Source organism: Pectinophora gossypiella, chromosome 24 (genome assembly GCF_024362695.1).
Source record: "Pectinophora gossypiella chromosome 24, ilPecGoss1.1, whole genome shotgun sequence".
NCBI lineage: Eukaryota > Metazoa > Arthropoda > Insecta > Lepidoptera > Gelechiidae > Pectinophora > Pectinophora gossypiella.
In genome coordinates, this window is record NC_065427.1 from 8722957 (window position 1) to 8742776 (window position 19820).

At 35.1% G+C, this 19820-nt stretch overlaps 1 protein-coding gene and 1 long non-coding RNA gene across 3 annotated transcripts in view; one reads left to right on the forward strand and one right to left on the reverse strand.

Annotated features, from left to right (window-relative positions):
- Window positions 1–3477: 3477 nt before the first annotated feature.
- Window positions 3478–19820, reverse strand: part of LOC126377852 (forkhead box protein P3) — a 94425-nt gene continuing 78082 nt past the window's right edge. For both annotated transcript variants that reach the window (XM_050025842.1, XM_050025841.1), the window contains exons 12-18: window positions 18711–18787; window positions 14736–14837; window positions 13447–13595; window positions 8760–8835; window positions 8173–8267; window positions 7456–7604; window positions 3478–6579 (exon numbers count right to left, since the gene is read on the reverse strand). In XM_050025842.1, coding sequence (XP_049881799.1) covers window positions 6416–6579; window positions 7456–7604; window positions 8173–8267; window positions 8760–8835; window positions 13447–13595; window positions 14736–14837; window positions 18711–18787 — 812 coding nt within the window. In that variant the 3' untranslated portion in view covers window positions 3478–6415. The remainder of the gene's footprint in view (window positions 6580–7455; window positions 7605–8172; window positions 8268–8759; window positions 8836–13446; window positions 13596–14735; window positions 14838–18710; window positions 18788–19820) is intronic.
- LOC126377937 (uncharacterized) overlaps window positions 7499–19820 on the forward strand; it is a 35313-nt gene continuing 22991 nt past the window's right edge. The window contains exons 1-2 of the long non-coding RNA XR_007568009.1: window positions 7499–7623; window positions 14743–14849. This is a non-coding gene — a long non-coding RNA (uncharacterized LOC126377937). The remainder of the gene's footprint in view (window positions 7624–14742; window positions 14850–19820) is intronic.

A 19820-nucleotide genomic window follows, 5' to 3' on the forward strand; every position in this document is an offset into this window, starting at 1 on the left:
GCAGTGGGACGTATATATAGGCTGTTTATGTGATACTTTATTGCACACAAAAATTTTTTTTTTTTGATAAATAGTCGATCATACTAAGGTTTTTAGCTTTCTTGTGATAAGAAAGGATCTCCTTGCATGATAGTCGATATTTTTTCTTTGCTCTGCAGGTTATAATACACAAAACGACCTTTTAATATACCTACTACCGCGGAGCTCCATGGGTCGTAAACTTTGCGGACGAGTGGAGTGCAAAGTTGAAGTATGAACTATTTGCTCATACTTGTATGGCGCGCGTTTCACACTCACTTGGCCCTGTCAACTTCTTTCGTCTATTCCGTGACTACTCTGGGCGCCATTCCACTCGCGTCAGAGAGAGTATTGCGGGGCGGAAGGCAAAAGGGAAACCCCTGCCGTATTTTTCCCTAAAAAGTAGCATGGAGAATGCTACACCGACAAGAGCGTGGCTCTTAAATTAGTGATTATGATCTACTCTCAGTACATACATATACTGCCTATATACGTCCCACTGCTGAGCACAGGCCTCCCCTCAATCAACCGGAGGGGGTATGGAGCATACTCCACCACGCTGCTCCACTGCGGGTTGGTGGAGGTGTTTTTTTTACGGCTAATAGCCGGGACCAACGGCTTAACGTGCCCTCCGAAGCACGGAATCATCTTACTTTTTCGGACAATCAGGTGATTCAAGCCTGAAAAGTCCTTACCAAACAAAGGACAGTCTCACAAACTGATTTCGACAATGTCCCCATCGCGAATCGAACCCGGACCTCCAGATCGTGAGCCTAACGCTCTAACCACTAGACCACGGAGGCTGTTACTCTCAGTACAATCTTCTTCTATCGTGTGGGTTGTGAGGTGGAGTACCAACCTCATCAACCATGGTGTCAGGGTTATTATTAAGCCGCCAAAGGCCCCTGACATGACTCATGTAACGACTACTTACTTACCCTCAGTATAATAAAATATCATAATAGATTTATTTGTAAGGTTGAATCTGGGGGTTTAAAATGGCCACATCGAAGCAATTCATCTAAGAAAGCAATATTGCTATTTGAAATTTGTATTGCGCACTTACTTTTATATGCGCAAATGTCAAATTGCATTATTGCTGTCTTAGATGAGTTGCTTCGATGTGGCCATTTTATCCCCCCAGATGTTGAGTTGAATGTTTAGAAATGATTACAAAAACCCCTTTCTTTAGTAAACGATAAAAGCATGGTGTAATATCATAGCTGCCGTGTGCCGTATGTTGATTTATGAGACGAACAAGTGCAATAGGGATGTGCCGATGTTGTGTCGTTGGTGTATCGATATCGATAATAATATTATAAGCTTCAGAACTGGATTTAATTTAAAAAAAAACTCTTACAAAACAAAATTAATTTACTTATCAAGAATTTTATAACACAATAAAGCACATAATTAGGAACAGAATAACAGGTAACTAAATAAATATAAGAAAAATATAACGATACCGCACATGACTCGTCGAACACGATGCGTACTATCGGAGAGCCAAGAACGAAGTGAAACTTGTTTGTCAGAACGCTCGCCTTTTTTAGCAATGGCTACCACACCCCTACTCCAATTACTTAAAATTGCTAATAATATTTTTATTTTAAGTACTTCTTCTGTCGTGTGGTTGTGAGATGCTTCGAAACGCACTTTAACGTGTTGACAGTCCAGAACTCTTTAGTTGGGTAGCGACTGGTTGGTCTCCGGCCTGTCATGAAATGACATTTTTATTTTACATTTTTAATACGTTTTTTTTTTGTTTCTGGCTGACTTTCTGCGGTGTTCCCTTACTGTTTTTACATTATATTTTGGCTTTTCTCTTATTTCGTTTTATTACCCACTATCATGAGCCGCCGAGTATTAAGTCCGTTACAAGTCCAGTGATCCATAACGAATCATGACGGACTAGGTCCATACTTCCGTGACCCATACATGGGTTGTAAGTCTGGCATATTACTTCAACCTTTGATAAGTTACCCGTGGTCCAAGTGGACCACCCGCCCTATGTGCGTACGTGGTCGTTTCTTAGTGACCCATGCATGGGTCACGGAAGTATTGAGCTAGTCCGACTCATTTGGGTTATGTTATAAGCGCTGAGGGGACACTAAAAAGGATTGTTTATCATTAATATAGCTACACTCTTCTTCTTATTATGTGGGTTGTGAGGTGGAATACCAACTTCATCAACCCTGGTATCAGGCTTATTTGAACCGCCAAAGGCCCCTGACATGGCTCATGTAACGATTACTCACTTAAATCAGTAAGTAGTAGCCGGGACCAAAGGGTTAACGTGCCTTCCGAAGCATAGATCACCTTACTTACGGACAATTACGTGATCAGCCTGTAATGTCCTAACCAAACTAGGGATCACAATGTGATTTTTGTGATATGTTCCCACCGGTATTCGAACCCGGATCGTGAGCCTGTTATAGCTACACTGATATTTATCGATACTTCTATCGACTCTGTCCCCTCTCTAGTCCTTACTGACATGTGGCCCTTAATTATAACTCCACTACAAAACCAGTGAACCGACAAAAAATCTAAAATAACTGTATTTTTAATCCCGATCTGGTTACTGAACTTTGAAGAAAAAAAAAAACACCTTTTTTTCTTTCACCGCACATGTCTACGAATGGGTTAACTTTCTTTTTATCTTTTTTTTTCGTCCGAAAAAGTGTCATTTCGATTTGAAATGGAAAGTTAGGGGTTAATGTAGTATTTTTGAACGTGTTTTAGTGGATTTTGGTTTTGTTTTTTTTTTAACTAGATGAGTAATGGTGTGACATGTGGCAATGATTCGGTCGTGAACAACACGTGAGAAAAGGCTTTTTTAGGACAACTCGTCACTGGTATTACACATCCCAAAAAGAAAATGATTTCAGGATGAGTTATTTTGCAAAATGTCTTAATATTACTATTAGCTCTTAGAGCGATCAGAATATAGTCAAAACTATATAAACGCCATTTCGAAAAATCACACTCCGATGTGATTTGTGCTAACAAAAACACGTAAGTTAACAAAAGACTCGCTAGTTTAAGTCCAGGTAGAACAAACCATCTTTTTTACGGTTGGAAAACTATTCGCTCCACACATCAACATAGGTCGTGATTAGTTTACAAACTGCAAATAAGTTTGTAATCACAGACGGACACACAACCAACGTTTGAAGTTCGGAACTCTAAAAAAGTATAAAAACTTTCTCGTATCGTTTAACGTTATAAAAGTGTATTTATTACTTTTTCTCTAGCTCTGCTCCTACACGAAGAAAAAATCATTTGACCAGGCTGTATGGCTATGTTCCTTTGCCTGCTCCTTCTTGGTGCAAATTTAACAAAAAAAATCTCTGTCCCTTCTTTTTTGAAAATTTTGTAATATATATGAAAATGCAAAAATGCATTCATTATATTTAATGAACAGGTATGAAAAAGCTATATAAATAAAACAAAATATTAATTGTAATGATTTGGTTTAATACAACACTAATTAAGTATAATTTACAATGATTGATTAATGTAATCACGCCTCAACTTTGGCGCCAAAACAGCCGCTGCGGGCGATTCCAAAATACACATATTTCTGTCTCTTTTACTTTTGTAGCCTCAAATAAGCCACGACAGAGACAAACATATTTTCGATTCGCCCGCCTAACATACAGCAAAAACCGCTAATCGGTACAAATTAATCATTATTATTTCCATAATAATTATAACAATATCAATTCCAGAATTATTTAAAGTGTGGTCAAATAATATTAATTGTGTGCACAAAATTGGTGTGAAATTCATAATATACACATATTTTTAATGGAATAAAAATTGTACTTTAATGTCTCTGTAAAATATGAACAAACGTAAATGGCTCAACCAATTATATTAATTATTAAAAATGGGTTTTGAAACAGAATAAAAAAACTTTTTTTTGTTCTTTTCCAGCCTGTTTCTAATCATTTTCAATAAAAATTAAGTGACAATAAAAATGGTCTAAGTATATGGATCGCATTTAAAGATAAATTCTATCGGTAAGTAAGTACTTACCTATATGATGATACTCAGTGTTAGCATTTTTGTAAAAAAAAATACTCATTATGTAAGTATTCTGTGTCAAAACCCTTCCTTCGTGACTGGGTTATAAGTATACTTTATGTAATAACAATAAGCTCAGAATTAAACCAATTTATAGAAATTATTTTATGATTCAATTTTGAGTTCGGCCCCCGCGGCATGTATTATTATCCCGCGAATTATATCGACGGCTTCTAACCATAGACGCAGCGAAGGCTATCTAAGCAGATAAACCTCGTACGGCTATTGGTGTAAGCCGCGGCGCGGTTACTGTGTCGCGGGGGCTGAAGATGACAGGCGAAAAGTAAGAAATATGATTAATATGACTTTTAACACTATTTTGAAATTTATTGCAAAGTCGAATACACATTTACATATCCATCGATATTACAGCACTAGATTTAAATATACATACACAATGTGATATGATTATTTTGACCCTCTTTTAATAATAATAATTTAAGTATATTAATTCCAGAATACATAGTCTCTTGCGGGTATTCGAATATTTCAAAATAAATGCGCTTTATGAATGGTACCGAACTGAATTGCACGTTATATTTTTTTTGTATTGAAAAAAAAATACCAGATATAATTGAAGGTACAATGAAAATTTTGCCTACAATTTTTTTTTTCTAATTTTCTACAACATGAACGATTTAATATGCAATAGTAGATACAACGTTTACACGCATCTAAAGTTATCATTTTCGAAGAATTTACAATTTTTTTATAAAATATTTACACCTTACTAACTAATCTAAAAGATTAAAAAAAAACGCAATTCCATGATAGTTTACGAGCTATTTCCATAAAGTAGTACCATTAAAAATTATGGCACACTCGTCATAAATCAAATGGGCTAACAATATAATCTTAATTTTAATCATCAGATCGTTAATTAAATTAAAAAGTAAAAATAATTTTAATTTTAAATCAATTCCATTTTGAAAAAAAAAATGTGGATAATAATACATCATCTCTATTGATTCTTGTTTATCGGATTTTGAGATCTTTAACTTAATGCAATTCTGTTATCGATGTAATATAAGTAGAATATTCTCACTTGGATGAAATTGGATGTAACATTTTAGAGTTGTATAATAACAGCGAATCTCATAGCTCTATACTATTTTTAAATTCTATAAATTGAATAAGACTGATAAAAAATATAATATTTAGATTCACATTTTATATGTTAGCCTCTTACTTAATATAATAATGATAATAATAAAAAAAAAAACATCCTCAATAACATCAAATCGTTTTTTTTTCTTTCAAATTTGATAATATAATAATAAAATATGTCAAAAATGAATATGAATTATTATACTAGATTCGCTGTTTAAACAACCTTAATTGAAATAATATAACCATGTACATAGCGGTCAAACACATAACTCTCCTTTTTTTCTTCGCCGCAGTCGGATAAAAACTGAAACGCTAGGCGTTATTTAACATCCATTACAATACAATAAACAGTCCAAATACAACTACTTATTGTTCAATATTATTTGTAAAATACAAATAATGATTATATATTTAATATTGATATGGACCTTTTAAGCCTATTTATCGTTGACGCGCTATAAGACAGCGGAATTCGTTTCATCTAAAATGTCCTAACACTTACACCTCTAAATACCTCTAACAAATATTTGAAATGCTTACCTTAAATAACCTAGAAAAAAAAACTAAACAATAAAAAAATAAATCGTAAAAACTATTAATACTTCGAATTCCCGTTAAAACCGGGCGAATTAAAAAATAAAAAAATATTTGGTTAACCCTAAACTTACAATTCCGTTTGGAGATCGTCCATTTTCTTTTTAATTATAAAAAATCCAACAGTGAACACATTACACTTTTAAAAACACTTCTAATAACTTGAAATACATCTACACCCGTAAATATAAATCGTATTACATACTGTGATATTTATAGCACTACTCTATTATACGCAAACTATAATCGTCTTTAAGTACGCAAACCACTTGTAAAGTTTCCAAATCACTTTTACCACTTTTCACGATAATTACAACATTAATTTCGCCGCATACTATGTCGACACTTTCGCATCCTAAAGCGTTGTATTTCGTATTTCGCTTATATATTTAAAAAAACACATTCTATCTCGCTTGAATACTCACCTCATTGACTTTAATCTTGTCGCATTCTTTTTATTAATTCTACTTCTCATTGTATACATTAATTTAATAAGAAATATTCAAATGGGATATTAGTATATCTCGCGACCGCACTAGTTGTATCTCGAATGGATATTCGAATATACTATGATGGTATACTTTCGTATACTTATATCCGTTTACTTGTCGGATCTCTGTTCGTTGAGTGATAGATTTTCTGCTTCGTCTTTGATGTGGGATATAGTTGCACGGTATCTGTCTTCTGAGCGAGGGTAGTCATCGTAGGGACTGGTTTCACCAGATCGATTGCTTGACGACTCTTTGTTGGAGCTCGAATAGTCGGCTGTGGAAAAACAGTATAGATAAGAAGTGCATTGACACAACTTCCACACAATATCCCAGGAAGAGGAAATGACTGAAAACCAGCGCTGGATTGCGCCATAGCATGGCTCCATCACAGCACAAGCTGAGCCATTTCCTTTTGCCCGTATTCGTAATATTCATAATTACATAGTTCTTGAAGAAAAATATAAACTGTTACTGGCAATAAATTTATTCAAATTCAAATTCAAAAATATCTTTATTCAGTAGGTAACATAGTTACATTTTGAATCGTCAATTTTACATAACGAACGTCTCATCCGCCTAAAACTACTGCAGCTTCTCACAACCTGTATAGCCGGGGAAAAGAAGCTGCAAGAAAAACCTCGGCACAGGGCCCTAGACGTTCTTTATTTTATTCTTATTCTTAAGTGAAAATACCGATCACAATGAACCGCTCAGAAAGTGATTTCGACAATGTGTTCATTAGCAATCGAATCCGGATTTCCAGATCGTGAATCGATTTAATCAATAGTGTGGTTCTTCGAATATCGGAAGTTAATACATTATCATTATTGTCATTATCGTAAACGAAAAATATTTCAAAATCTTTTGTATTTTTGCAATATCCACTTATGTATGTCGCCAACTTACTTAAGTTCTAACTGAATATTTGCAGAAAAAGACCTAAGGATTCTAGGACATTTTTGCTTTAACAGTAATACTGGCCAATGGCGATCGAAGAACCAGTCTCTAGTGACCTGGAAATCCGAGTTCGATTCCTAAGAGAGACATTATCGAAAACACGTTGTGAGACGGTTCATTCTGATCTGTATCTTAAACTACCCTAAACATGACTAGAGGATTGTTATTGTATAGTGAAACTCATAAAACGTACCTTTGTTAGAATAATCAGAAGCTTGCATCTCGTTTTTCAGAGCGTAGATGTTGGGCTTGATGTCTTGAGCCTCGTTGGCGCTCAGATCCTCTGCCTTCACGTCATGAGAGGATGTGCTGCTGCCGTAGCCGTTCATCATCGGAGGCCGGCTGGGGAAAACGGTTCATGGTAAGTTTCCTTCTTTCGTTTTGCCTCGGATAATACACTACGTAGCCGAATAAATGAAAGCTTTCAACTGACAAAAGAATAAAACCAAAAAGTCTGACTCGGAGACTTTTCTAATTCAATTTGTCTGAAGGTGCACTCCACCCAAGAAGTATGTATCCTTAAATCACTCTAAGTGCCGTCGGTCGTTGACACCATCGTCGTTGGGTCTATAAGCGCCCTAACACCAGTGGAATGTGACAAATTAATCCGGACCGTGCAGTTTCGATTTTAGATAAATAGCAAAACAAAGTCTGATAACACTTAATCCCAACCCTATCTAAACCTCTTAAGGCCAAGGTTTACAGACTCAATAAATAGTTAAACAACGGGGTTAAAAGAACATTCGGTCTTTGAAATTTTAAATTATTATTTTTATTTTTGGTACAAATATGGACAACACAGAAAGCTCGGTGAAGTGTGAGTACTTAGTTCATCTTGTGATGGATGTACCTCTAACTAGTCGTTTTGGGTTATAGTCGTGAGCTAATGTACGCGGTATAAATATCTTACCTGTAATCGTCATGTGAGGAGGGATAATCATCAGCTCCCTGCATCATGTGGTCCTCACCAGACATGTACGACAAGTTGCAATCTTCCATCATGCCCTGTTCAACACAATTAGCAATTATTATTTTAAATGTTAGATATTTTGCCTTCTATATTTAAATTCTCTTCGTTTTGTGAAATAAAGCAGAAGTTTTATGTTTAATTGTGCATCATTTTATTAATAGGAATACAAAATCCAGGTAATTATTTCAATTTAATAAACGTTTGTTCCAAATCGGTGCCTTAAAGTGAAATCCGTGAAAACGCCTTTTTAAAAAATTACATTTTGATGTAATTTTCTTCAATAAAACCTCAATTAATAAATTAATTGAATTCCGCGTTAAAATTGGGATCAAGATATTTTATCTGAATTGAAACTAGCGTGTCTATTGCAAGGGTTTGTTAACAAGAATCTTTTAGTTTTTTGTAAGTTTTTCTTTCAGTAAGACTCTTTTTACAAGGAGAAATTTTAGTTTTCATTTCTCATGACGGTAATATTTAGGTGGTTTTTGTGCTATTGCTATCAGGCATATTGGTAATTTATGACTAACCTGCAGGTTACGTTTCAAAGCCTCGCTGTAGCCATGAGGGCTGGTCATCATTGGTGGACTTTGAGCTCCCATGAATCTGCAATATCATAATATCATTATAACCTCCAAAGATGATAATAAACAAATAAAAAATATATATTTTTCAAATTAAATTTTGACTTTAAAATTGAAAAAAAAAATGATTGATTTACAAAATTGTAAAACTTTTAAGTTATTATGGAAATAAATAAAAAAATAAAATTATACCCTGGCCATAACAGACCTCTTCTAATATTTTTATTCGCTTAATTCTAATGTGTGTTTTGTACCAGTGTAATTTTGTAAAGTGTCTAATTTTGATTCAGATCACCAATTTGTTTGTAAAGTTATTGATGTTAAAGTGAGTGTATGTGTGTGTGTGATAGAGAGAGATAAATAGAATAATAAAATAGACAATAAAAAAGGCAAGCTTATTGAAAAAAGTTATAGAAAACCCAAACTACCATTCGACAATGCACATGCTGAAGCTAAGCACTTACCTGACAAAGCTATAGGAGTTAAAAGACATGCATACTAAAAAGATGGGAATGAAAAAAGTTGAAACGATCTCTTCAGTCTTACTCGGTTTTCCAACGACGATCCTTCTTTACAAAATCGTTTTTAATGCAATCATGCATATCATATATTTTAAACAGTATGTCGTACACATTAGGCGTTTCGATAAAATTTAAAATTATATCGGAAATTACAATGCAACATATGATTTAAGCTATGTCTTTTGAACAAGTTATGTTGTTAAAAACTATGGCAAAACAATTGGTTATAGCTTGTCACTCTAGGAGTCTAATGCAAGGGTGTGTGTAGGTTTCTAAAATACATCATGTCTCCTTTTAACAATAATAAGTACCCGGTAAATGCTCTCCGTGGCAAATAATTATTCAAGTATTTATTTACAATAATCCACGAATCTAACTAAATTATTGAAGATTTTCTCAGCAATCCGTGATATCAAGATTTTAATTTTAGACAATTTAAGTATTTTATCAGATAAAAAAGACGATTTTGTGCTCAAAGAAATATATTCTTTGACTAAAAAATGATAAAAATAAGCATATCAGAAAACTACACACACCAAAATATAATTTCGTCTATTTAATTTGGATATTCATGTGGTTCTAGTTACATTCTAACATGACATGTTGAATTAATCTATGTTTACACAGTGATACACCTTACATAATGGTCATACATATAACATCAACTAATTTTTGTCAACCAAAAATTTTCTTTGCAGTCAATTTTTGGTTTTGATCTTGTGTTTCACATACAAAAACGCTATGGACGCGATCGTCCAACGAACTTACACGACAATAAAGATATGATAATTTAAAACTTCTTAAAATATTGTTGGATCAAATAGAAAGAACCTGAATTTATAAGAATCTTACATTGTTAAAGTTTATGATGTATTTTAGTATCCAATGGCCACGATTCAACGACGTTGGAGTTGTAAATTATAGAAAAGCGTCTGATTTCAAAAATAAAGATAGCATCCTAGACATTTTTAATCAATAGGCTAATTTCCAACTAGTCAAATCAGTTACTTTTTACTAAACGTCAAAACACGAAATTACTATGGAATTTGTACGAAAAACAACCTGTGACGTCATAGAAAACCGTGACAAAATGTCACACTTATTATTACATTTTTCTTTATTAAAAATTCATAAATAAGTTCAATAGAAAAATGGAAATGTTTTTTGTCACCTTTTGATCTGTCTTTATTTAGTACTTAATCAGAATTTCAAAATTTGTTTCTGACCTTGGAAACTACTCAATTACCAGTGGCCATTGCTAAAGCAGAACCTGAGGTCTCAGTATTCTTCATATTTCCAATTGCCATTGGTTTTCTTCTATCATGTGAGTTGTGAGGTGGATTACCAACCTCATCAACCCTGGCCACGTCACCCTGGTCAAGTGCTACAGGCAAAATGTCAATCAATGGCATATCAATCAAAAACGTCCCTGCAAAACGATAGGTCTCATAAAGAGCTGTCTGTCTGTTATGTAGTTATTAACGTCGTGAATCGTGTCATTGGCAAGGCCATCTTGCCAGCCTAAGCTAGATTCGTTGGACGGTCGCTTCGGATGCAGCTGCGCCCTTACTGTGGTGGTGGTGCATTGGGCCCGGGAGCCGGTTCATACTTTCTCGGCCGCCCTCGGCTCAGATGCCTCCTCTTCACGAACTCCGCGTCATCCACCATCCAAAAGGAGCCGAAGTCGTCTTCGTACCGCACGAAACACTTGTGCAGTGACAGGTTCGTCCGGATAGCATTCTATAATTCATCTCCGTTTAGAAACAGTCAGTGAATTAGTGCTACCATCGCGTTTGGAGCAAGCTGGGCTTTTCTTGTATACCAGTGAAAAAGCATGATCGGAACACTATTGTTGATATTAAAAATGAGTCAGATACAGTATTCAAAGAAAATATGTACGAAGAAGTTAATTTAGAAAATGATTTAAATACTAAACATCCCCAAAATACAGACAAAGATAACAAAATAATTGACGTACACAGTTTCGTTGCGTACTGTACACGAAATAAACATGATACTGACGTAGTAGTTTCCCAAGGGTACACAATAAAAGCCCAGACTCAATAATCCCGAGTCAAACGATGAGAGCACAGACAGATCGTCGTGGAGAAAACGAAATCATGCAGGAGGGCCCAGAAGAGACCTGAAGGAAGGGAGAAGATAGGAGCAGGTTGTAGGCAAGCGAGAAAACGTTATTCACCGTTGCGCTGAAACCCACAAACACACACAATGACAAGTCCTAAATACGAGTTTACATCACCTTCACAATTTGGTAGCGTTACAGTTGACATACTTCGGCCTTGAAAATTAACATGATAGTAGTCTAAAAAGATTGGAAGTTTAAACCACCGATTTTCGATGGTAAAAGAAAGTTTAGATACTTTTGAAACTTAAGTTTGTCTCTGTGGAATAAAGATAGTTTTTAGTAGTCAGTTGTAACGTTACTTACAAATCCAATTCAAAATTCACTACACAAACAATTACAAAATTCTGTAAAGTCTGAAACGAGACAAAACGTTTATTTACACAATAAAGAGTTAGATACATCGCTAGGTTAGATAGAAAATATTTAGGAGAAGATTAAAATGTATCCCAAAAATGTGTCGTAGTGTTGAAGATGTGGGTAGTGTTATATTTGTGAATAGCTGTGAATAGTTTGAATATTTGGTGTGTATGTGTGTAGTATGTATATGCAGATGATTGTGATAATGCGCGGAGACGAAGAGTGTTGTGTAGGTTTTTAATTTTGTTAAGTGTTTAAAACTTCAACAATGAAACCATCTTCTAACTTCGTGTTTCTGTGTGCAGGTATATTTTTAATTCTCAGGCATATTTGACTAAGTCCAATATTCATGATGTATTGTGTAAAATGAATTATAATAGATGTACTTACTAGAAGTAAATGGTTACATTAAATTATCTTCTTATTTATCTTCTTATTCTATTTCTCTTTTATTTTGTATTTTGTTTTTTCCTGTTTGTGCAATAAAGTATTTGTTATGTTGTGTTATGTTGTAAGGATCCAGGTTTTGTGACCTGCTTATGTAAGTAGTGTCTTTGTGAAGTGTATTTTTAAGTGGAGGTTTGTGTAAGACATCTGCATCTGTTGCATCTGTTGTTAGTAATTGTTAGTTACAATTTCTGAATTAGTAAAGTGCTGAATGATATTTTCCATGTGCATCCGTAGCAGTTAGCATTATGCTATTTCATGTCTTTAAAGTTAATGTGTTTTAGATATTTGTATTATGTATTGTATTGTATTGTTTTCATGTGTACAGTGCTGTGTTTGTAAAAAAGAAGTAGGTTAGTTAGTAGCGTAGGCAGTAGTGTTAAATTTGTGTTTGACTGTAACAGTATACTTAAGTGATGTAGTATTTTGTTAGAGTAATTTTCATAGTTATAAAATGTAAGTGTTAAATGTTACAACGTAAAGTATTTTGTATCAGTCAAGTGTAGTATTAGAATCATGGTAAATAATGAGTAAGCAATAGGATGTTCGTTCGATTTTAAAAAATGTGTTTTTAAAATTTAGAATATTGCCTTGAATCAATAACGTAAGTGTTTCTAAGTTACTGTGTTTAAGTGTTATTAGTTGTTTTTGGTATATTGGTGCTAATTCCTGTAGGCACAATCTAATTAAGGAAAGGGACAGATGATTGAGTGAATGAATGAATAACCTGGGCGAATCAAATAGGTATCTCGCTGGTATGCAACTCTCAACACAATTCTGGCGGGTTATTGGCCAATGTGCAATCTTTAGAGTGTTGTTTTAGATTTCTGGCTAAAATTTACATGTGTTTCATAAATATTATGGCTGTGGATTACCCACCCCTTTCGGTTTTCGCGGATAAGAAAATTACAGTTGCGAATAGTTGTGTAGTAATAGTGTCTTATTTGTGATAAAGATTTGTGTGTATCATTATGAGTATAAAATGATTTATTTGTTCTTGTGTATTTCATTTGAATGTTGTATGTCTGCAAATGTCATTATTGTATTTAGAAAACAGAGTAATGTGTAATTGTACTGTATTACTGATTCATGTATGTATCTGAATGACAAAAAGAATGGAATATTCAAAATTAAAATCGGTCTGCTAGGCCGGGGGTCGTACCCCGCGTGCACGGGCGGCGGCGGCGCGTGCGCAGCCCTCTGCGGCCGTCGTTTGTAGAACTCCACCTCATCCACGGTCCACACTGCTCCCTTCACATTCTCCACCCGCATGAAGCATTTGTGCAGCGACAGGTTGTGACGCACAGCGTTCTGTTTGTACTTATCTAGTATTTATATGTTCACGTATCCATTTCAGATACGACAATGTTCCAGTATTCATACAAATTTAATAATATATTTAATTTAATATATCTTGTCAATATTAAATATATCTTATAAGAATATTCGTTCCGTTTACTTCGAATATTTAGAACATCATCATATTATTAAGTCAACACATTAAAAATGACATATATGATAAACACAATAAGGTACAATTAACCAAACATAACAATTGTATATTTTATCTCATTATTATGATTTTGTTAATTATATTATGTTTGATTAATTGTACTGAAACATTCTGTACGATATCATTAAATACGTATTAACTAAATTAAATTTACTAATTTCTAAGTTGTTATACAAGTAAAAAACTCTTAAAGAGCTATTTACTCGTATTTTTATTTAAATAATATTAATTTTATATATTATGAAACAAATAAAAAGAAATCTACTATAGTTTACATATATATACGTAATATTAATTACCTTTCTTTGTCCGACAGGTAAATTGTACACATTCAAATATTAAAGTATAACTTTTATTAGGTATTGTTATTAAGTTGAATTTCTTTTCTCGACTATCTATACCATATTATTTTTAATATTATTATTTACAAATATTGCAAATATATTTATTTTATAAAGTGCTGCTGTAAAATAAATGCTGTGGTCGGTTTACTATTTCATGTTTTATTAAATTATTCTTTATACGAGTATCTCATTCGGATATTAAACCCTATGCGGTATTTCATATGGATATTTTATTTTTCTTCTATTACTAGATGCCGTACTTTTGTTATTTCATTAACTTTCTTCATCAGTTTATACTTTTTTGGCGGGATATTGAAAACTAAAAACCCATTTTTTTTAAATTTGGTACGAAACCCATATAAAAATACAAAATGAAGAATGTAAATGAATTGACGAAGTTCAAATACGTAATATTGAAGGTTCAATCTCTACTACAAATCGTTTACACAAGAATGTTTGTTCCATTATCAGGATAAATATGATTTCTTATTTCAATATTAAAATAGATTACTTATATTAATTTTTTTTTCATTAAATTTTGTAATATTAAAATAATTTTTTTTTTGAATATTTAAATTACAATCTAAAACATACCTTCCAGGTGGCAGCGTTGCGTCTGAAGTAACAGAACGTGGTCTGGAACCAGTTGTAGATCTCGTTCAGTGTCAACTGCTTGTCTGGAGACTCGATTATGGCCTGTAATTTCAAGTAAGTAAATTGTTTCAATATTTGCATAAAAGTAAGAAAAAAAATGTTCTTTGGCCGGTATGACACCAAAAAAATATTAAAAATATGCTTAAATTATAATAAAAAGAATACAAATACATTTTATCACAAGAACAAAATCATGGGAAAAATAAGTGATGGGGCATGATGGAAACGATTGTATTTCTTCAATCCTTGTTTATTAAAAACGTTTTATGAATTTAATACATTTTCCATTTTAAAACAATCGACCGCCATTTCCCTGTCATTCCACAATCCTCTCTTTTCACATTAGAAGAAGAGCAAGTTAAATGAAAATATGGTTTATTTATCACATAAAAGAATTTCTTGTATATAAGCCGTGTTCAGAAACCACGACTACAGATTTAAGTGAATACGAAAACTTTAAAAAAATAAAATAGTGAAAGCAAAAAATAAAGTATTACCTGCAGTGAATATGTTTTACTATGATAATACAGAAATATAAAAAAAAACTACTTAATGTGCCTGGGGAATAAAAGTGCCTCTAATATAGAGCTCTGTGGCAGAAAAAGAAGATTTCTGTGTATAAAACGAAAATAACCAAGATTCATTTTCATTTCTTATTCTGAAAAGGTAACTGTAAATTGTTTCGAATGTAAAATAATTACTGTATATATTATAATATCTTATTCTTATTTAGCCTATACGATCCCACTGCTGGGCAAAGGCCTCCCCTTGATTTTTCCACTCCTCTCGACTTTGCGCGATCTCCGGCCAATCCTTGCGATAAGCATTGAGGTCGTCACACCATCTTTTACGCGGTCTGCCTCGACTTCTAAGCCCGCCCTGAGGTATCCAGTGAGTAACGACTCGTGCCCACCGCTCCGGATGCATCCGACAAACGTGTCCGGCCCAGTCCCACTTCAGTTTGGCGGACTTTTTCCCTACATCAGTGATACCCGTTTTGGATCGCAGTGTAGTGTTTCGCACACGGTCGATTCGTTTAACGCCTAGGATACTGCGTTCCATTGCTCTTTGGCAGACCTTGAGCTTGGACTTTTGAGATGCTGTCAGTGACCATGTTTGGGCACCGTAGGTTAGGATCGGCAGGATACACATGTCGACGAGCTTACGTTTCAATGAAAGGGGGAGATCCCCCTTCATTAGATGCTTTAGTGACCAGTAGCTCTTCCAGGCGTTGTCGATACGACGGTCGATCTCTTTTGCTTGTCTATTTTGGAACGAGACTACTTGGCCCAAGTAAATGTATTCGTCGACATAATGTATTACCTGCCCATCAACCTCAATCCTACTTTTCCTGCCATTGGTCATTAATTGGGTTTTCTCCCTGTTCATCATTAGTCCAACCTCAAGGCTCGCTGTGCTTAGATCTTGGAGCATTTGTTGGAGCTCATCTGGCGTGGATGCGAAAAGTACTATGTCATCGGCGAAACGAAGATTTGTAAGTCTTTTCTCGCCGACGACAATTCCTTTTTCCGTCCATGGGACTGTTAGCCGCCTGAAAACTTCCTCCAGGGTACAAGTGAATAGTTTTGGGGAAAGGGGATCACCCTGCTTCACGCCCTTTTCTATTCGGAATGTGGGACCCTGAGATTGAAGCTTGATGGATGCTGTACTGCTACTGTAGACTGACTCCAAAAGCCTTACGTACGTGTCGTTTATCTTTTGATTACGAAGAGCTCTGAAAATCGCGGAGTGTTTCAGACTGTCGAAAGCCTTGGAGTAGTCCACAAAAGCTACATACAGTGGCTTATTAAATTCATTCGACTTCTCTATGATCTGGTTCAGTGTGTGCAGATGGTCAGTGGTGGAAAAATAAGGGCGAAATCCGGCCTGCTCTATAGGCTGTTGTAAGTCCAAAGTCCCAGCTATTCTGTTCTCTATTACTTTTATAAATGTTTTATATATATGGGAAACAAGGCTGATTGGTCGGTAATTATTGATGTCAGACTTGTCTCCTTTTTTGTGAAGAAGAATGATATTAGCATGACAAAAGTTATGTGGTAGTTTTGCTGAATATAAAATACTATTGAATAAATTAGTCAAATGTGGCAGTAATATAGACTTTCCTATCTTTAAAACTTCGGTGCTAATACAATCTTCGCCTGGGCTTCTACAGTTCTTCATATTTTTTAGGGCATATGCTACTTCTTGACCTGTTATAGGACAGATGGCATCAGTACAAGAGTATTCCGTGGATGGTGTTGGTTGCGAGCAGTCAGAGTATAGAGATTTGTAAAAATCTGTGCATATGGTAGTTATTTTGTCTCGGCTATTTTGTTTGTATCCATTTGAGTCCTGTAAATTTGTAATCCACGTTCTGCCCTGTATCGTTCCTTGCTTAGCAGTTCGTAACGATTTATTGTTTGCCAGTGCGGTTTGGAATAATTCTGTATTTACTGTTCTGATATCTTTTCTTATATTCCGTTTCACTTCCCTATCTAGATTTCTATATGTGTCTGTATTTCTTTCTGCCTGTGTTCTTCGTTCAATTAATAATAATGTGTCTCCTGATAGTCTATTATTCTTGAATCTACGTTGTTTTATTTTTCTACTAGCTGTATCGATGCCAGTTTTTATGTTGTTATATTGAATTTCAACATCATCTGTGTCCATGTTTAAAGAGTCAAAAGCATTCTTTAGTTCTAAATTAAATTTTTCAATATTGTTAATTAAAATTTGATTTTCTATTTTACAAAGCTGTTTCCTGAATGTGTGTAGTCTATGAATACGAAAGTTGAAACTGATTCTTGCTCGAAGCGGGCGATGATCAGAGCTACACTTAATTTTGTTAATTATTCCAACGTCTTTGATGATGTGTTTGCTGGACGATAATATGTAGTCAATCTCGTTCTTTGTTTGACCATCTGGTGATACCCAAGTCCATCGACGTTGAGGTTTTTTGGCAAAAAAGCTATTGCTAACACTCATCATTTGTCCAAAGGCAAATTGGATAAGTCGAGTGCCGCGATCGTTTCGGTCACCGAGACCGTAAGGCCCGATGATATCGTCATTATCCATTTTTTCTCGTGTGCCAACTTTGGCATTGAAATCGCCTAAAACCATATTCCATGTGCCTCTGTTGTCACTGCATGCCTTGTTGAGAAGATCGTAAAATTCCTCTACCTCATCATTGCTATGCGCAGATGTTGGGGCGTATGCTTGAATAAGAGTGAGGGTCTTGTTGTGAGTGAGTCGAAACTTCATCGCCGCAATTCGTTCGGAGTAGCCCTTAAATTCAACTATATTGCCTTTCCATTTTTTAGCAACCAGAAATCCAACACCATACATGCCGCTGGTGGCTCCAAAATGGAAAAATATATTGTCCTCTCTTTCCACCGTTGATTCTCCTTCTCGGCGCACTTCTGAAAGGCCAATGATATCCCACTTGATATCTTTCAAAGCATTTTCCAGTTCTATCAGTTTCTCTTCCCTCATTAGAGTTTTTACATTGTAAGTGAGTATACTAAGCATATCGGAGTCCTTTATGTCGCAAGCCGTAGTCGTTTGACGGGAGGTCGCTCTCGCCCGGAGATTATTCGCACCCCTGGTTCCGGCACCGATCCGGCTCCCGTCAGAGCCATCACAGTTACCGGAGCCGCCGGGCACTTGGGGCCGGAGTTGTGGAGTATTCATCATAGGGGGTTTGGACCTTTACCCACCACGCTGGTCCAATGCGGGTTGGTGGGCCGTCAGAGCCTCGTTTGTTGATTAGCAGGATGCACCACGGGCAGGTGAGGTTGACTTGAGACCCGAAAGATGATATATGGGTCCCCTTACATGCCTATATATTATAATACATCATTTTAAAATAATAACTTATGAATAAGTTAGTCAAAGGCTTACTAAAAGTCTACAAACCTGGCGAATGAGTGATGCGTAAGTGAACGGAGGCCGCACATCTGCCGACTTGTAAAACTCGCGGTTGCGTTGGATCTCTGAAATTAAAATTGATTTTAAAAATGGAAATTTTTCATAGGAATTCACAACAAAAACCTTAACTGAATGTTTCTTTTCTGTGAACACAAACATCATTTCTTCTTTTGAAATGTTGTAAGTAAATTGATTTTATTGATGATTATGAGGAACAAATTATCCTAAGTTTGATGACACTTTTAAATACTCCCAATGGTGCTGATTGTAGCTTAATTTTATTTAAGTTTGATAGTATTAAAAACTAGCCTTATCTCTGTCTTGCACTCGTTGTAAGTGAAGGACGACACTATTTTTAGAGCTGTAAAGTGTCCGTTTTTTTGACGTCACTTATTGTAGATTTGCCGCAGATGGCATTAACTACTAAGCCGGACAAATGGGAAGCGCTGAGGGCTCTTCCCCGGTACAAAATTTAAGACAACAGGCCTGAGGGTGCCCAGTTGGGCGCGAAACTCGATTCAGTTTTGTCAGTCAATCGGCAGCATTGTATATTTTTCACTAATCATCATCATCAGAAATCAACATCGTCAAATACCATAACGTTTACTTCTGAAACATGTTTTGTAATAGCTTTACCTTGTTGGACATCTAATCCGGCTCTTTCGAGCATATAGGGAAGACCTTTGACAAAAACAATTGGAAATTTATTTTTAGCATAATAGTCAATACACATAAAACCAAGTAAGACCGAGACGAAATTACTTAGGCCAGATGTAAAAGAAAAGGTAAAGAATCGGCAAAACAGGAAAGATCTCCACCAATACATTTAAACAATTGTAACTACAAAATTAAAAACTAAAACATCAAATAATCACCAAAAATAATACAATTGAAAAGTAACGCATCCAAATGCATATGAAAGATTGCTTTCAAATGCAGATTAGAAACGCATATTAAAACCGATTTATATGTCATCATTACTAATTTAAGAGCCAGCAGGGCTCTTGTCGGTGTAGCATTCTCCATGCAACTTTTTTAGGGAAAAATAGGGCAGTGGTTTCCCTCTTGCTTTCCGCCCCGCAACACTTTGTCTGACGC